The sequence below is a fragment of the Thunnus albacares genome, chromosome 6, assembly GCF_914725855.1.
Source record: "Thunnus albacares chromosome 6, fThuAlb1.1, whole genome shotgun sequence".
NCBI classification, from domain to species: Eukaryota; Metazoa; Chordata; class Actinopteri; order Scombriformes; family Scombridae; genus Thunnus; species Thunnus albacares.
In genome coordinates this window covers 13,990,862-14,010,304 of record NC_058111.1, presented here as the reverse complement: position 1 = coordinate 14,010,304, position 19,443 = coordinate 13,990,862, and the positions used below count along the sequence as shown (strand labels likewise).

Below are 19,443 nucleotides of genomic sequence, written 5' to 3'. Positions count from 1 at the left end.
CCTGAGGTACAAAATATGTAACATGACCTTCCCAGAGTCTGGGAAAATTTGCAGGCAGAATGCGCGTAAAGATGACACATAAGGTTTACTTATTCCCTAATATCAAAGGGTCACAGAATGGTTCTGATAATCACTTTTGAGTCGGTGGAGTCCAAGGGCTTCCCTGTACACAGTTAAAGCAGTACACTTTTAGGCCCCAGTAAGACAGAGCACTTTTTAGCAGCCTGGGGCCACTTTTTGTAACTGTTTTCAATGTGAATGGATGTTTTCTGCTGTATTCACCTCATGTTGTAAAAACTGCAACTCAGAGTGGAAAAGCACCCAACGTCATATGTGTTTTTTCCCATTGTCCAATTGGATGAACTGAAAAGCGGGCCTTCTTTGGTGGTGATGAAAACAAGTGGAAGTAACAGTCATAGACGACAAACTAGTGGTGGCTGTTAATGAATACCTGGAGCTATATGACTTACCATAGTTACCAACCATAGTTACCATTAGGGATGTGCAGAGGGCCAAGTATTTGTATTTATATCTGTATTTGTTGATGCAGCAAAATTATTTGTATTTGTATTTGAATAAGAGTGGAAATCCTGTTTTTATTTAAGTGTTACAATAAGTGTTCATGAATAAACTACCTTATGAAGGAGGTCCCCACACCGGGTCTTGAACTGGAGTCACCCAGATCATAGATGACTGTGCTGACTACTGAGCTAAAACTTTACTCATCGCCTCATTGCAGACAGACATAACCCATACACCCATAACACAGACAGCAAACTGTGTAACATGTAGGGAAGAACTTCAAAGGCGATTATTGCTTTGCACTTTTCATCAATTGCCTATTTTTTACAACTAACTTTGTGGAAAGGAGAAGGGGAACAACAAGTTATGAACAGTCCCTTGGGAGCACTTTGTGTGTGTCAGTAGCTCAGCTTTATCTCTGGGGATCACACAAATTAGGAAATGTGTGTCATGCAGCAGGTGGATGTGACTCCCCTTGTTGAGACCTGCTGATAGACTAACAGCGATGTAGAGGAGAGAGACTGAGATAGCGATGTAACCGACCTGCGCGCTGGTATTTGACGTGGGTTTTTTTTTCTTTGTGAAAACATATCATTTTTAAAATATTTGTATGAAATAAATATTCTTAAAAAAAACCCACTATTTGTGGTTTGCTGAGTAACATATTGGTATTTCGGCCCACCCCTAGTTACCATAATCTGAACAGAAAACGGCAGGCTTGGAGTGACATTACTTCAAAGAAAAATAATTGTTAAGCTACGGACATAATTTGGTGGTTGCCTCACAACAATTAAAAAAAGATGTATGTTATCTTATACTGCTGTATTGCTTTTTTCTTGTTTATATTTCATCTCCACTGTACTTTCAGAGGTTTTTCTGCAATGTGTGGCTGAGGTAAAACACTATTAATCTTTTCATAACGTCATTCTTTATGTTTGAGCATACTACATGTGAAACCACACTTAAATGATGTAATCATGACATTCTGTGTCTGTACAACTAATTTCATTTGTATGCCCTGCCCCCAAACTATTGTCCATGCCCTGATGAGTGGTGTGATGTTATGACAAAAATCACAAAAGGAGATCACATGACTCTTCATATAAAATTAAGTAACCTTGCATGAAGATAAGAAACAGGGGTGAAAGGAGGAGGGCAGTTATGGGGACATTTCTTGATGCATTTTTGCTGTTGTATGTCTACCTGATCTTGATTTTATTGTCTTACCCCTGTTTCTTTACAGAGTCTTCCTCTCTTTTCTCATCTTGTAAATTAAGGAGACAGTTTTATCTTAATGGGATGCACAAGCCTGGTGATGTGATTCTGGGTGGGCTGTTTGAAGTCCACTACACCTCTGTCTTCCCTGAGCTGACATTTATCTCAGAGCCACATCAGCTCACCTGTCAAGGGTAAGTCTCACACATATGCAGCAGACAGCATAAATCTGTGCAGATTGATATATCGTATATATTACTTTTTAGTGGTGATTGTGACATTTTATATGTTAGGTTTGACATTCCAGGGTTCAGGCATGCCATGACTATGGCCTTTGCTATTGATGAGATCAACAGAAACTCCAACCTGCTACCTAATGTGACTCTAGGATACAGTCTTTATGACAACTGTGCCACACTTGTAATTGGATTCAGCGCTGCTTTGTCACTGGCCAGTGGTCGAGAGGAGCAGTTTCTGCTTCAGGAGACCTGTTTTGGGACCCCTCCAGTACTGGGGATTGTGGGTGATTCTTTCTCAACATTTTCTATCGCCACCTCTGATGTGATAGGTTTATTCAAATTGCCCATTGTAAGTTTCCTTTCTTCAGTTTGTCCTTTTGATGTGATGTAATTTAAAAATGATAGGATAGGAAAAGCATCCACACATGGCACTTTTTTATAGATTTATTGAAGCCAGCCTCTCCAACAAGTCTTTATTTGGTAAACAGTGATTGTTTTATGTTAGATTCTAAAATGATGAACTGTTAAAATAGGCAAAATCATTTGAATGTAATACATAACCTCTTTGCATTATGAATTTTTCTTTAAACTGTAGGTGAGTTATTTTGCCACATGTTCCTGCCTGAGTGATCGGCAACGGTTCCCCTCCTTCTTTAGAACAATCCCAAGTGATGCATTCCAGGTGAAACTGTAAAATAACAAATGCAAAATATGTTTGGCAGGAAGCATAGTGACCTTCAAAATATGCCACCCTCCAATAAAATTAATCTTTTGTCTTGTGCAGAAGTGTTGTATTTGATTTGTGCACCATTGATAAAACTATATGAATTTAGATGAAAGAGTATAATGACATCGATTAACGGTATTTTTATTACAGGATGTGAATATGTCATTTCTCACCAAAAGAATATTCCAGACTATACATTAATCCCTCTTCTCTGTATTCAAATAGGTGCGAGCTATGATTCAGATTCTAAAGCACTTCAGCTGGACCTGGGCAGGTCTGCTGGTCAGTGATGATGACTATGGACTCCATGTTGCACGATCCTTACAATCTGACCTTGCTGAGTCTGGTGGAGGTTGTCTGGCCTATTTGGAAGTTTTGCCCTGGGGTGACAACTCAGTTGAATTTAGGAGGATTGTGGAAGTGATGAAGAAATCCACAGCTCGTGTGGTCATCGTGTTTGCACATCGGATCCATATGATTCAACTAATGGAAGAGGTGGGGATTCAAATCTCTCTATCTCCTGACTTCATCATAGGTTAAACAATGTTGACTGGTTAAAAAGTACCATAGATGACCATAGATGACCATAGATACCATGACCACAGATTTGAGTGCAGACTCCACTTTAAATCTATCACTTATCTCTTAATAATTTAATTATGTTGGCAGGAGGTTTATAGTTTTGGTTTTATGTTTTGTAGGGATTCAGTCTTACAAAGTGTACTGTAATTGTTCCACAGAAATCTGAAAATATATATTTAATATAATACAATACACAGGTGGTAAAGCAGAATGTGACAGGCCTGCAGTGGCTCGCCAGTGAAGCCTGGACAACAACTGCTGTGCTGCAGACACCCCACCTCATGCCGTACCTGAGTGGCACACTAGGAATTGCCATTCGCAGAGGAAAAATACCAGGCCTCAGGGATTTCCTACTGAGAATACGTCCTGACCTACACCACAACAACAGCAATGGAAATAACATGGTGAGAGTTTAATCTTGAAATCAGATCTGTATTCCAATAATAAAATGTCCTTATTTACTACTAACATTATTACTAACATGTTCTTCTACATTACATACATTTCAGGTGAGGCAGTTTTGGGAACACACATTTCAGTGTAGATTCGCACCACCTCCAGCAGATAAGGTGGAAGATGGGGGAGCATTATGCAATGGAGATGAAGACATAGAGAATGTGGAGACTGAGTTATTGGATGTCTCTGACCTCAGACCTGAGTACAATATTTACAAGGCAGTGTATGCCCTAGCATATGCCCTTGATGACATGCTGCAGTGTGTGCCAGGCAGAGGGCCTTTCAGTGGACGCAGCTGTGCCACTCTACAAAGACTGGAGCCATGGCAGGTGTGATAACAATATCATAAATATCAATATAAATATCAATGTTTTAATACACCTCATTTAAACAGTAGCATGACAAATTCCAGCAAACCTGTCAAACAGAACCTCTGAAAGCATATGTCCAATCAAAGAACAGTACTTGTTTCTGGTGGAGTCCTTCCTGTCACACTATTTATGTGTTGTTTATTTATCTGATCCTGCCATAGCTTATGTATTACTTGGAAAAGGTCAACTTTACCACATCATTTGGTGATCAAGTGTCATTTGATGAGAATGGTGATGCCTTACCAATCTATGATATCATGAATTGGCTGTGGCTCCCTGATGGACGAACAAAAGTTCAGAGTGTGGGTGTGGTTAAGAAGTCAGCTTTCAAAGGTGAAGAGCTCAAACTGGATGAAGACAGAATCTACTGGAACTTTGACTCCAAACAGGTTACTTCTGTTTATTGTTGTTTCTGCCATAGTAATGCATACAATAACAGCATCAAATGGTGTAGAATAATAGCAGCAGAACCCCTTATCCCCTTTAGCCACCCAGGTCAATTTGTAGTGAGAGCTGCCCTCCGGGTACCCGCATGGCCAGAAAGAAGGGGCAGCCTGTGTGCTGTTTTGACTGCATCCCTTGTTCTGAAGGAAAGTTCAGCAATGAAACAGGTTGGTATCCTTTGTAAACCTATGTGATATATTATGAATTAACATCGCTGAGTCATCCCCTTAGGAACGTTTAGGTGAAAAAGCAAATGTCCACTGCTTCAGAATCCCAGGTACAGTTCCTGTCATCAATGTGCCATGAAACATAACTGTCAGTGTTCACGGTTGGGATAGACAATGTCAAGCACAAGCAACAACTATTGTTGTCAGGGTGGCTGTGTGGAGGGAATATGCATGAACTTAACATAATATGTTATATAATATGAACATAATATGTTTATTATGCCCATCTGTCTATACTCTCCCCAGGCTGGGAGTAGAAGTTAGTAGTGACAAGGGCCACAAAAATTGGAAAACTGGTCATGCAAAATTGTGAGAAAAGTATAAAAATGGTACATAAAAAAATGCAGTAATAAAGACAATCTACCCCTTTTTCATAGATTCCATGGAGTGCAAAAGTTGTCCGGAGGATTTCTGGTCCAGCCCCCAGCGTGACCACTGTGTTCCTAAGAAAACAGAGTTCCTCTCCTACCATGAGCCCCTGGGTATCTGTTTGACAACAGCCTCATTGCTGGGCACATTTATCTGTGCTTTTGTCCTGGCGATCTTCATCTATCATCGCAGCACACCTATGGTACGCGCCAACAATTCGGAACTGAGTTTCCTGCTCCTAATCTCACTTAAACTATGTTTTCTGTGTTCACTGCTGTTCATCGGCCGTCCCAGACTATGGACATGCCAACTGAGACATGCAGCATTTGGGATCAGCTTTGTTCTTTGTGTCTCATGTATCTTGGTTAAAACAATGGTTGTTGTGGCTGTTTTCAAGGCCTCCAGACCAGGAGGTGGAGCCAGTCTGAAATGGTTTGGTGCTGTGCAGCAGAGAGGGACAGTTCTGGCCCTTATATCTATCCAAGCAGCAATCTGCACTGCTTGGCTTGTATCTTCCTCACCCACTCCTCATAAAAATAATCAGTATCACAATGACAAGATAGTGTATGAGTGTGTAGTCGGGTCTACAATTTGGTTTGCAGTGTTACTTGGTTATATTGGCATACTGGCAATCCTTAGCTTCCTGCTAGCATTTCTGGCAAGGAATCTTCCAGACAACTTCAATGAAGCTAAGTTCATCACTTTCAGCATGTTGATCTTCTGTGCAGTGTGGGTAGCCTTTGTCCCTGCTTATGTCAACTCACCAGGCAAATATGCAGATGCAGTGGAGGTATTTGCCATCCTGGCTTCCAGTTTTGGTCTCTTAGTGGCACTGTTTGGACCCAAATGTTACATAATCCTGTTGAGACCAGAGAGAAACACAAAGAAAGCACTCATGGGTCGAGGTACCACCAAGACATAAGAAGTTACTCTCACAAATATCAATTCAATTCCAACTGTGATCTGCTCATGAAAAGAAGAAAAGTAACCACCATTTTTAATTTAAAACCTTATTTAGGTAGAAGAATAATGTCAGAAGAAATTAGAAGATATAAAAAAAAAAAATTAAAAACTGAGTTCTCTATAGTCTTTGCAGTTTTGTTTTTTTCCCTGATTACATTCCCTTGAATTTGAAATATGAAAAGAAATTGTCTGTTAGTCATGCAATACACTTAAGCTTATAATCCTCAGTGATGGAAAACAACAATCTAATTTGTGTCTGTTGTAGCAATAAAAAAATTGACACTTTGACACTTGATCGCAGCATAACAAGTTGAAAACACATCACTGCTGACATATTATTAATTTATACAGTTGTTATCGTGAATGTATCAGCAAAACATTGCCTTCACATCTATTTGTATTTCTGTCCATGTGACTAATGTAAGTCCAATATTCACTCTTTTTTAGGTGTATTTTATTTTAAGTTTTATTGGGAGTATTCAAACTACGTAAGGACACTGATGTTGAACCAATTTACTTAGCGTTTTGGATTTTTTAAGATTTTTTAAAATTAGATTTAGATTTTATAATTATTTAAATACATCAAAGTCCAGAATATTTAGGCTACCATTAGATCAATTATTATATGCTATGTTTTTTCTTTCCATATGAAAATAAACACAATATGGTCTAGCTGAGACAGAGTGAAAAATTATTATTATTATCCAGGAGTTAGATTCCTTTTTTTTGCTATCTATGACTGCGGCCATAGCTTGTGGCCATTGGTGCATAATTGAATGTAAACCCATAAATTGAGATTTACCTTCCAGCTCAGTTCCTTCTTCACCACAATGGTCTGGTACAACACCTATATTACCGCTGATGCTACACTGATTTGTCTGTTGACCTCATGCTCCATTTTACGCTCACTCATTAAGAGGGACCTGAGATACTTGAGTCCCCTGCTGAAAACAGGCTAGCGCTGTTTCCCCTTCCTGAATTGTCTGACAGTTTGCTTGAACTTCTTTGAGGCCAACTGAAAGTCCCTCTCCATGGCCTCCCCAAACTCCTCACCCCACACCCGCAACTCAGATTGACTGAATATGGCCCACTCAGATTCCATGTTCCCAACCCCTCATTAGAAATTCCTCCAGAGGTGGGAGTTGGAGACCCCACTGAAAGGGGCCTTCACTGTTTCCAAGTCATTCTCACTACATGTTTGGGACTACCAGTTCTGTCCAGCAGACTCCGCTGACACCTGGTCCAACTCACCACAAGGTGGTGATCAGTTGACAATTCTGCTCCTCTCTTCACCAAAGCGTCCAAGACATATGGCTGTAGATCTGACGATATCTGGTATCACTGGTACACTCATGAACCCACCTTATGCTCAAACATGGTTCATAATGGCAAATCCATGACTAGCACTAGATGTTCCCTGGCGAGCTCCCCTTCCAGACTTTGCTCCAGGAGGGTGTCCTGCTCTCCCTCTTCCAGGTGAGGTTCCTGCATTCCAGAGATGCCGCTTCATTGAGGTCTATGAATCACTCTTAGTCTGGTCCCTCACCGGGGAACCAACTTGCCTTCTAGCAAGGGCTAATTCCCCCAACAACACAGCTCCCAGGGTCACAGTGACACATTAACTCCTCCACAACAATAATGTGGCAATTCTCAGAGGGGCAATTTCGGTAATCACTGAAAGAATTCGATAGAGGAATGAGGATACAAGCAACTGAAATGAATTCCCTTTGTAGGGTGTCTGGTCACACCCTTAGAGATAGAGTGAGGAGCTGAAGTTCAAGTTCAAGTTCTTTATATTTACATCTCATTAGACAAGTATAAGAGAATAAAAATCTTTAGTTTCAGCTCCCCGACAATGCATTAAGGAAAAAAAAAATTAAAATATAAAAGCAAAAGCAATAGTAATAGATAAGAGCATTAACAACAAGAATATAAAACATATGAGTGTATGTATGTAAAGTGTGGTGTGCATGTGCCCTATCTATAATATATGAATAAATATCTATAAGTGTATAGTATATGTGTATGTACAAATATACATGCTTATGTATGTGTGTGTGACATCAGGCCGGCTGCAGGCTATTAGTGTCCATTGTTCATCCACTGATGTCCTGGGCTGACCACACCACCCTCTGTAGTGCTTTGCGGTGGAATGCAGTGCAGTTACCATACCAGATGGTGATACATCCAGTGAAGATACTTTTGGTGATGTCTCTGTAGAAAGCCTGTAGAATCTTGGACTCCATGCTGATCTTATTCACCCGCCTGAGGTCAAAGAGGCATTGCTGTGCCTTTTTTCACCACATGGCTGGCATGCTTGTCCCAGGGGAGGTCCTCAGTGATGTGAAACTGGAAGCCACTCTCCACAGCAGATCAATTGATGTTGATGGGGTCCAGCTGCCCTCTCTCCTTCCTGTCGTCCATGATCAGCTCCTTGGTCTTGTCGACGTTGAGAGAGAGATTGTTCTTCTGGCAGCACTGCCTCTCCTCTGTAGGCTGTCTCCTTGTCATCAGTGGTCAGGCCGATCAGTTTTGTGTCCTCAGCAAACTTAATCACAAGATTGGAGCTGTTTGTAGCCACACAGACGTGTGTGTACAGGGAGTAGAGGAGATGACTCGGGACACATCCCTGAGGGGCTCCTGTGTTGAGGGTCAGAGGGACGGAGATGTTGGAGCCCATCTCACTAACTGACGTCAGCCCATCAGGAATTCGTACATTGGGAGGGAGCTCGGACTAGAGGCACTGCTCCTTTGTATTGAAAGAAGCCAGCTGAGGTGGTTTGGAAAACTGCTGCCCCACTTGCCCATTAGGTTGTGGGCCAGTTTGTATAACTTTGCTGGGTCCTTAACAGGACCTTTGTGGTAAAAATGGTTTAACCCAATATGTTTACCATCCTGCCTACACACTGAGACAGCAGGTATGAGTGGTTTAGAAAGGACAGAATTTTTTCCACAGTATAAATCTTCCTATTATCCCTTGCCATCCTGTGAAGCAGGCTAGTTAATGCCCAGCCACATTGCTGTTTGGTTGCACACCTTGTGTAGGATGACCTCATGGGATACAGGGGAAGGCTGATCCTCCATTCTGATGGAGCTGCCAGGCTGTGATGCCTGATGAGCAGGATGGAGTGTAGCATCTTTCTTGTCATTCTTTTCCTTGCAGAGACAAGTTACATTATCATCCTTTTCATCCTTTCCTTCATCACATTCCCTCTCAGAGTTGAGAAGACTGCTACACAGCCAAGGATATTCTGCATCGGGGTCCTCAACCATGTTAAGGGGTTGCCATTTGAGGCTCCCTACACTCTCAAGCACCACTCCAGACATCCTGCCAGCATGGGGCTACACTGCTGACAAGACTGAGTCTGCGAGCAATACCGGATAACCCTGGGTCTCTGAGAACTGAGTAAGAAATTTCACCACAGTGCATTTCACCACAGTGCACTTCATGATACTCATCTGAACGAAAGCAAGAATGCAATGTTTAAGGCCACAAGCTAATATAAAGGGAGTGCAGTTCAGGAAATTTGTCTGTCCACCAATAGGTGGAGGTAGTGGAGCTTCCGTGATTGGTCATACAAGAAAATGCTTTCTATAGTGAGATACAGAGGGGGGTTCAACAGAAAACTAGGCTCTCCTATAGCCTTATTTACGTTTAAGTTGCTTCTCAAGATATGCTAGTATCAAAAGCACCTAATGTAGCTTCACCTGATATCAAGTTTACTCGGGGTGATAAAAGCTGGGCGTCATGATTTAAGGGTCATTTTTGGTTAGTATCTCTCTATACATATCTAAGATTATTGATGATGTATCAATGCAGCATCGACAGAGCTTGATACACAACCACTCCTCAAGATTTATTGTATTATCAATTATACTGTCATAAGTATGTTCTTAAAACATCTTGCTGGAATTACCCAACATATTGCGATGTTCATTTACCTGTTAATTTACCTTTGTACATTACACTACAGTACTGTACTATTATTGGCAGTTATATGTAATTCATGTATTCATGTATATGTAATTCATATCACTGCATCTATAACTTTACTTTAGCCCTTTATTAGATTCTATTTACCACTCTGCATTAAGGCTTATTATGGTGAGTAAAAATGACTACTTCCCTGCACACACAGTAAAGCCCTGATCAGACAGAGTGTTTATTGGCAAGTTGGGGCAGCTTTTGTAACTGTTGATGTGAGTGAAGTTTTTTGCTTGCTGCTTTTGCGTTGCTGCACACCTTGCGTTTTTCCACTATACGCCTTGCATTTTTGCAGGAGCTCTCTGAACGCATTTCATTTGCATCGCTTCATTTTCATTGCATCATTTGCATTTTGTCCCATTGTCCAATTGATAGACTTGAGAGGCAGGCCTTCTTTGGTGGTGAAGACAACAAGTGGAGATAACAGTCATGGAGGACAAACTAGGGGTGGCTGTTGCTGGATACCCAGAGCTATATGACTTTACCAACCCTAGTTACCATGATCTGAACAGAAAACAGCAGTCCTGGAGTGAGTTTACTCACTAAAGGTTAAGCTAAGGACAGGTGATTTGGTGATTGCGTAGCAACAATAAAAAAGACACAGCAAGCTGTTCTTTTTTTAAATTGTAGGCTTCAATGAAAATGGCAGTGCAGTGCGCGTAACCTTATGCAACCTAGAAAAAGCGCTCTGTCTGATCAGAATCTAATCATAGTTTTAACATTATCTTATGCTACTGTATTGCTTTTTTCTTGTGTATCTCTACTTTTATAAGTTTTTTTTCTCCGATGTGTGGCTGAGGTAAAACACTATTTATCAGTCTTTTCATAACGTCATTCTTTATTTTTGAGCATACTGTATGTCAAACCACACTTAAATGATGTAATCATGACATTCTGTGTCTGTACAACTAATTTCATTTGTATGCCCTGCCCCCAAACTATTGTCCATGCCCTGATGAGTGGTGTGATGTTATGACAAAAATCACAAAAGGAGATCACATGACTCTTCATATAAAATTAAGTAACCTTGCATGAAGATAAGAAACAGGGGTGAAAGGAGGAGGGCAGTTATGGGGACATTTCTTGATGCATTTTTGCTGTTGTATGTCTACCTGATCTTGATTTTATTGTCTTACCCCTGTTTCTTTACAGAGTCTTCCTCTCTTTTCTCATCTTGTAAATTAAGGAGACAGTTTTATCTTAATGGGATGCACAAGCCTGGTGATGTGATTCTGGGTGGGCTGTTTGAAGTCCACTACACCTCTGTCTTCCCTGAGCTGACATTTATCTCAGAGCCACATCAGCTCACCTGTCAAGGGTAAGTCTCACACATATGCAGCAGACAGCATAAATCTGTGCAGATTGATATATCGTATATATTACTTTTTAGTGGTGATTGTGACATTTTATATGTTAGGTTTGACATTCCAGGGTTCAGGCATGCCATGACTATGGCCTTTGCTATTGATGAGATCAACAGAAACTCCAACCTGCTACCTAATGTGACTCTAGGATACAGTCTTTATGACAACTGTGCCACACTTGTAATTGGATTCAGCGCTGCTTTGTCACTGGCCAGTGGTCGAGAGGAGCAGTTTCTGCTTCAGGAGACCTGTTTTGGGACCCCTCCAGTACTGGGGATTGTGGGTGATTCTTTTTCAACATTTTCTATCGCCACCTCTGATGTGATAGGTTTATTCAAATTGCCCATTGTAAGTTTCCTGTCTTCAATCTGTACTTTTGATGTGCTGTAATTTAGAATGATAGTATAGGAAAAGCATCCACACATGATGCTTTTTTACAGATTTATTGAATCTGCTTCTCCAACAAGCCTTTATTTGGTAAGCAGTGATTGTTTTATGTTTGATACTAAAATGATAGGGTAAAATCATTTGAATGTAACACATAACCTGTTTGCATTATTATTATTCTTTATACTGTAGGTGAGTTATTTTGCCACATGTTCCTGCCTGAGTGATCGGCAACGGTTCCCCTCCTTCTTTAGAACAATCCCAAGTGATGCATTCCAGGTGAAACTGTAAAATAACAAATGCAAAATATGTTTCACAAGAAGTATAGTGGGCTTCAAAATATGCCACCCCCCAACAAAACTAATTTTTTGTCTTATGCAGAAAAGTACTGTATTTGATTTGTGTACCATTGATAAAACTATATGCATTTAGATGAAACAGCATAATGACATCAATCAACTCTCACCAAAAGAATATTCCAGACTATACATTAATCCCTCCTCTCTGTATTCAAATAGGTGCGAGCTATGATTCAGATTCTAAAGCGCTTCAGTTGGACCTGGGCAGGTCTGCTGGTCAGTGATGATGACTATGGACTCCATGTTGCCCGATCCTTTCAATCTGACCTTGCTGAGTCTGGTGGGAGTTGTCTGGCCTACTTGGAGATTTTGCCCTGGGGTGACAACCCAGCTGAACTCAGGAGGATTGTGGAAGTGATGAAGAAATCCACAGCTCGTGTGGTCATCGTGTTTGCACATCAGATCCATATGATTCAACTAATGGAAGAGGTGGGGATTCAGATCTCTCTATCTCCTGACTTCATCATAAGTTAAACAATGATGACTTGTTCAAATGTAATAACACCGAACTTCCCTTTGTATGAAAAGCAGTGCTTATTGATTATTAATTGATTATTGGAATTGCATCTTAAGAGCTGGTGTAACACACTTATGAATTATTCCTAAACTTCCTTGCGAAAAATTCAAAATGATATGACATTTATGCTCATGGTATCAAGACCTGTATCCTGAAATAAGCTGTTCTATATGTTATCTAGCAATATTAACTGTAACTCAGCTGTTTCTGACCATAGATTTGAGTGCACACCCCACTTTAAATCTATGACTTATCTCTTAATAATTTAATTACATTGGCATGAGCTTTATAGTTTTGGTTCCATATTTTAAATAAATAATATGTAATTGATATGTATTTAATATAATTCAATACACAGGTGGTAAAGCAGAATGTAACAGGCCTGCAGTGGCTCGCCAGTGAAGCCTGGACAGCAGCTGCTGTGCTGCAGACACCCCACCTCATGCCATACCTGGGTGGCACATTGGGAATTGCCATTCGAAGAGGAGAAATACCAGGCCTCAGGGATTTCCTATTAACAATACGTCCTGAGCTACACCACAACAGCAATGGAAATAACATGGTGAGAGTTTAACCTTGCAATCAGATCTGTATTAATAATAATAAAATGTTCTGTTAATAAAATGTTAACATTTTGTTGTACATTACATACATTTCAGGTGAGGCAGTTTTGGGAACATACATTTCAGTGTAGATTTGCACCACTTCCAGCAGATTGGGTAGAAGCTGGGGGAGCATTATGCAATGGAGATGAAGACATAGAGAATGTGGAGACTGAGTTTTTGGATGTATCCAACCTCAGACCTGAGTACAATATTTACAAGGCAGTGTATGCTCTAGCATATGCCCTTGATGACATGCTGCAGTGTGTGCCAGGCAGAGGGCCTTTCAGCGGGCGCAGCTGTGCCACTCTACAAAGACTGGAGCCATGGCAGGTGTGATATCAATTTACATTCAACCTGTTTATGTTTTAAAAAGAGCTGCTACACCTTGGGTTACTGTACTTACTGTAATAGATTTCCATTAGAAAATATGTTTGGGCAAAGACATTTTTAATGATTACATCAGTAGCTTGGTTTTGAACTCCTGGTTTTCTCAGAGTAGAAGACAAACCTTTAATCATAGAAGCCACAAGAGAAAAGAATAACAAGAGCCCATATATCAATGTTTTAGTACACCGCATTTAAACGTTAGTATGACTAATTCCAGCAAACCTGTCAAACAGAACCTCTGAAAGCATATGTACAATCAAGAACAGTACTTTTTTCTGAGGAGTCCCCCCTTTCACACTATTTATGTGTTGTTTATTTATCTGATCCTGCCATAGCTTATGTATTACTTGGAAAAGGTCAACTTTACCACATCATTTGGTGATCAAGTGTCATTTGATGAGAATGGTGATGCCTTACCAATCTATGATATCATGAATTGGCTGTGGCTCCCTGATGGACGAAGAAAAATTCAGAGTGTGGGTGTGGTTAAGAAGTCAGCCTTCAAAGGTGAAGAGCTCAAACTGGATGAGGACAGAATCTACTGGAACTTTGACTCCAAACAGGTTACTTCTGTTTATTGTTGTTTCTGCCATAGTAATGCATACAATAACAGCATCAAATGGTGTAGAATAATAGCAGCAGAACTCTTATCCCCTTTAGCCACCCAGGTCAGTTTGCAGTGAGAGCTGCCCCCCGGGTACCCGCAATGCCAGAAAGAAGGGGCAGCCTGTGTGCTGTTTTGACTGCATCCCTTGTTCTGAGGGAAAGTTCAGCAATGAAACAGGTTGGTATCCTTTATAAACCTATGTGATATATCATGGATTATGAATTGCATCCCTTAATCTTCCCCTTAGGCACCCAGGTGGTGTAGGTGAAAAAGCAAATGTGCACTGCTTCAGAATCCCAAGTACAATTCCTGTCATCAATGTGCCATGAAACATAACTGTCAGTGTTCACGGTTGGGATAGACAATGTCATTGTTGCTGCACAAGTAACAACTATTGTTGTCAGGGTGGCTGTGTGGAGGGAATATGCATGAACTTAACATAATATGTTATATAATATGAACATAATATGTTTATTATGCCTATCTGTCTATATTATGCCCATCTGTCCATAAAACTCTACTAATTTTTACTCCCCAGGCTGGGAGTAGAAGTTAGTAGTGACAAGGGCCACAAAAATTGGAAAACTGGTCATGCAAAACTGTGAGAAAAGTATAAAAATGGTACATAAAAAAATGCAGTAATAAAGACAATCTACCCCTTTTTCATAGATTCCATGGAGTGCAAAAGTTGTCCGGAGGATTTCTGGTCCAGCCCCCAGCGTGACCAATGTGTTCCTAAGAAAACAGAGTTCCTCTCCTACCATGAGCCCTTGGGTATCTGTTTGACAACAGCCTCATTGCTGGGCACATTTATCTGTGCTTTTGTCCTGGCGATCTTCATCTATCATCGCAGCACACCTATGGTACGCGCCAACAATTCAGAACTGAGTTTCCTGCTCCTAATCTCACTTAAACTATGTTTTCTGTGTTCACTGCTGTTCATCGGCCGTCCCAGACTATGGACATGCCAACTGAGACATGCAGCATTTGGGATCAGCTTTGTTCTTTGTGTCTCATGTATCTTGGTTAAAACAATGGTTGTTGTGGCTGTTTTCAAGGTCTCTAGACCAGGAGGTGGAGCCAGTCTGAAATGGTTTGGTGCTGTGCAGCAGAGAGGGACAGTTCTGGTTCTTACATCTGTCCAAGCAGCAATCTGCACTGCTTGGCTTGTAACTTCCTCACCAACTCCTCATAAAAACAATCAATATCACAATGACAAGATAGTGTATGAGTGTGTAGTCGGGTCTACAATTTGGTTTGCAGTGTTACTTGGTTATATTGGCATACTGGCAATCCTTAGCTTTCTGCTAGCATTTCTGGCAAGGAATCTTCCAGACAACTTCAATGAAGCTAAGTTCATCACTTTCAGCATGCTGATCTTCTGTGCAGTGTGGGTGGCCTTTGTCCCTGCTTATGTCAACTCACCAGGCAAATATGCAGATGCAGTGGAGGTATTTGCCATCCTGGCCTCCAGTTTTGGTCTCTTAGTGGCATTGTTCGGACCCAAATGTTACATAATCCTGTTGAGACCAGAGAGAAACACAAAGAAAGCACTCATGGGTCGAGGTACCACCAAGACATAAGAAGTAACTCTTACAAATATCAATTCAATTCCAACTGTGATCTGCTCATGAAAAAGACAAGACAAAAAGTAACTTCCTTTTTTACTTTAAGACCTTACTTAGGAAGAATAATGCCAGAAGAAATTAGAAGATGTAAATAAACATTAATCAAAAACTGAGTTTCCATTGTTGTTGCATTTCTTTTTGCCTGATTACATTCCCTCGGATTTTAAATATGAAAAAAAGAAATAATAAATAAAATAAATTATTTGTGAATGAATAAGTCATACAATTCACTTAAACTTTTACACCCTCAGTAATGGAAAATAATAATCTATTTTTTGACTGTTGTAGTATTTAAGGAATTATTTTTTATTCATTTAAGCTGAAAATCTTTTTTTGACACTTCATCGCAGCAGAACAAGTTGAAAACACATCACTGCTGACATATTAATTTATACAGTTGTTATGATGAATGTGTCAGCAAACAATTACCTTCACATCTATTTGTATTTCTGTCCACATGACTAATGTAAGTCCAACATTCACTATTCTGCTTCTTTTAGGCCTATTTTATTTTAAGTTTAATTGGGAGTATTCAAACTAAATAAGAACACTGTAAAAAGAAGCTACCTATCTATTTTTTAAGATAAGATAGTTGACCCGATTTACTTAGCGTTTTGGATTTTTTAAGATCTTTTTAGATTAGATTTCAATTTAGATTTTATAATTTGATTAAATATATCAAAGTCCAGAATATTAAGGCTACCATTAGATCAATTATTATATGCTATTTTTTTTTCTTTCTACATGAAAATGAACACAATATGGTCTAGCTAAGACAGAGTAAAAAATAAAAGCTGCACTTTATAATTCCTCAGCATTACCTAATAACCTTCAACATTGATACATGTCTCATTATCCAGGAGTTAGATTCTTTATTATTGCTATCTATGACTATGACCATAGCTTGTGGCCATAGGGAAGAGTGTGAACCTAAACACGAAAATTGAGATTTGCCTTCCAGCTCAGTTCCTTCACCACAATGGTCTGGTGCAACACCTGTATTACCACTGATGCTACATTGATTTGTCTGTCAACCTCATGCTCCATCTTACCCTCACTCGTGGGGAGGGCCCTGAGATACTTGCATCTCATTTATAACCGCTGCGAATTACCTCAGAGACCTCTGCCAGGTATATGGGAAAGGTTTCCTGAGTCAGGTTTAGGAGTTCCTCAAAGTGCTCCTTCCACTGCCCAACGTCTCCAGTCAGGGTCAGCAGTTCTCCTCCCCTGCTGAAAACAGCCTTGGCTAAGCCCTGCTTCCCCTTCCTGAATTGTCTGACAGTTTGCCAGAACTTCATCGAAGCCAACCAAAAGTCACTCTCCATGGCCTCGCCCAAACTCCTCCTCCCACACTCGCAACTCAGAGCAGCCCCCTCTACAATACAGATCCTGAGTATGGCCCATTCAGATTCCATGTTCCCAACCCCTCATTAGTTGGGAATTCAAGACCCTATGGAAAGGGGCCTCCACTATTTCCTCACTACACGTTTGGGACTATCAGCTCTGTCCAGCAGATCCGCCACCACCTGGTCCAACTCATCACCAGGTGGTGATCAGTTGACAGTTCTGCTCCTCTCTTCACTGAAGTGTCCACGATATATGGCCATAGATCTAATGACATCTGGTACCATGTACACTTATCAACCCACCTTATGCTCAAACATGGTTCATAATGGCAAATCCATGAGTAGCACAGTCCAATAACAAAACACCACTCGGCTTCAGATCAGTCACGCCATTCCTCACAATCACCCTCCCCCAGGTTGATCAGTCATTACCATATGGGTACTGACATTCCCTAGCAGAACTATGTAGTCACCAGGTGGTGAGGTCTATAAATCACTCTTAGTCTGGTCCCTCACCAGGGACCAGTTTGCCTTAGCAGACCCTAGCAAGGGCTAATACCCACAACAACACAACTCCCAGGGTCACAGTGACACGCAAACCCCTCCACAACAATAAGATGGCAATTTTCGGAGGGGCAATTTGGGTAATGACTGAATGACCGTCACACCTTTAGAGACAGAGTGAGGAACTGAAGTTCAAGTTCAAGTTCTTCATATTTACATCTCATTACACAAGTATAAGACGGTGAAAATATTTGGTTTCAGCTCCTCAACAGTTCATTAAAGAAAAAATAAATATTTAAAATATTAAAAGCAAAAGCAGTACTAATAGATAAGAGTATAAACAACAAGAGTATAAAACATATGAGTGTATGTCCCCTGTAGTGTCGTCGTTGCCTCATCGTCGTTGGTGATCAGGCCAATAACTGTCGTGTCATCAAAAAATGTAATCACTAGGTTACAGCTGTGTGTAGCCACTCAGTCATGAGTGTACAGGGAGTAGGGGAGATGACTCAGGACACATCTCCGGGGGGCTCCTGTGTTGAGGGTCTGAGGGACGGAGATGTTGGAGCCCATTCTCACCAACTGATGTCAGCCCATCAGGAACTCACACATTGGCAGGGAGCTTGGGGTAGAAGCGCTGCTCCTTCGTATTGAAAGAGGCCAGCTGAGGTGGTTTGGGCAAGTAATAAGTGGGCCTTTGATGGATGGATGAATCTATGAATGTGGTGAAATTAAGATAATTAACTGTCTTACTGTCTTTTGTGATTGGAATATCTAAATATGTGATTGTGTCTTTGAAGAGATTTAGCTAAAAGCCAGATAATGCTGAAAAAATTGAGTAGACAGAAAGAGCCAGAGTGGCTTCTGCTTCAAGTCAAGAAAAAAAATTCAAGAAAGAATTGATCACAATATTCTAAATTTGAACCCCAATTTAAAAAGAAAAAAAGGGTAATTGTTTACTGTGTTGAATGCTTTTAAAAAGTTCAACAACAATATCATTTTGAAATACATTTTTGTATGAAGATATATGGATGTTATTGGAATCACAAAATTTCATGAGTGTCATTTATAATTTAACTTGTTTCTCAAGTGCCTAGCAAAAACTGTATAAAGCTATGATTTTATGAGTTATGTAATTGTATGATAATAAGTTGAAACTAAAACAAAAAGTTCAGTTGCCCTTGACTTAGCTCTTCTGGATGGAGAAGAGCTAAGTATTCATAGCTAAGATATTTCTTTATTCAAGGTTAAAACTATCTATTTAATTGATAATTATTTATATTATTATATTAGTTTATATTGCTTTCTCTCACCTCCTCTAGCCATTTCCTTTCTGATCTGGGAAAGAAATTTTGCTTTTGCGTAACATTTAACATATAGCTCTCTCTGTAGGTTTACCAAACTCTTGATTGCTGAATCATTACTGCAAATTGAGATGTGATAACAATATACTCTGCACATGACTTTTTTTTCTCCTGGCCAGTTCCCCTAAACTAACTTAACTTGACAAAAATGTAATGATTTATAGCACCAAAGTCATTATGAGTTTTCAGTTTTCACAAAATAAGAATTTGATATTATTTATAATATATTATATTAAAAAAAAGTATTGTATTAAAAATAGTTTGTTTGTTTTTCT

The 19,443-nt window shown here is 40.1% G+C and overlaps 1 protein-coding gene across 1 annotated transcript; it reads left to right on the top strand.

Moving 5' to 3' along the window:
• Positions 1–1,814: 1,814 nt before the first annotated feature.
• LOC122984266 lies at positions 1,815–16,020 on the top strand. Its single transcript, XM_044354603.1, has 20 exons — positions 1,815–1,931; positions 2,031–2,325; positions 2,572–2,658; positions 2,929–3,198; positions 3,483–3,689; positions 3,795–4,070; positions 4,274–4,501; positions 4,600–4,723; positions 5,161–6,071; positions 7,237–7,459; positions 7,592–7,725; positions 11,138–11,418; positions 11,518–11,812; positions 12,044–12,130; positions 12,370–12,639; positions 13,086–13,289; positions 13,387–13,662; positions 14,055–14,282; positions 14,380–14,503; positions 14,996–16,020. Exons 1-20 carry the CDS (start codon positions 1,822–1,824, stop codon positions 15,907–15,909), a joined length of 5,544 nt encoding a protein of 1,847 aa, XP_044210538.1. The 5' UTR covers positions 1,815–1,821; the 3' UTR covers positions 15,910–16,020.
• Positions 16,021–19,443: the final 3,423 nt, after the last annotated feature.

What these genes read in the sequence shown, in the direction of transcription:
- LOC122984266 (XM_044354603.1), top strand. Translation starts at nt 1,822, where the DNA reads ATGCACAAGCCTGGTGATGTGATTCTGGGTGGGCTGTTTGAAGTCCAC. An exon ending in GGAACTTTGACTCCAAACAG is followed by an intron (nt 4,502 to 4,599) that starts GTTACTTCTGTT and finishes TATCCCCTTTAG; the next exon opens with CCACCCAGGTCAATTTGTAG. An exon ending in GGAACTTTGACTCCAAACAG is followed by an intron (nt 14,283 to 14,379) that starts GTTACTTCTGTT and finishes TATCCCCTTTAG; the next exon opens with CCACCCAGGTCAGTTTGCAG.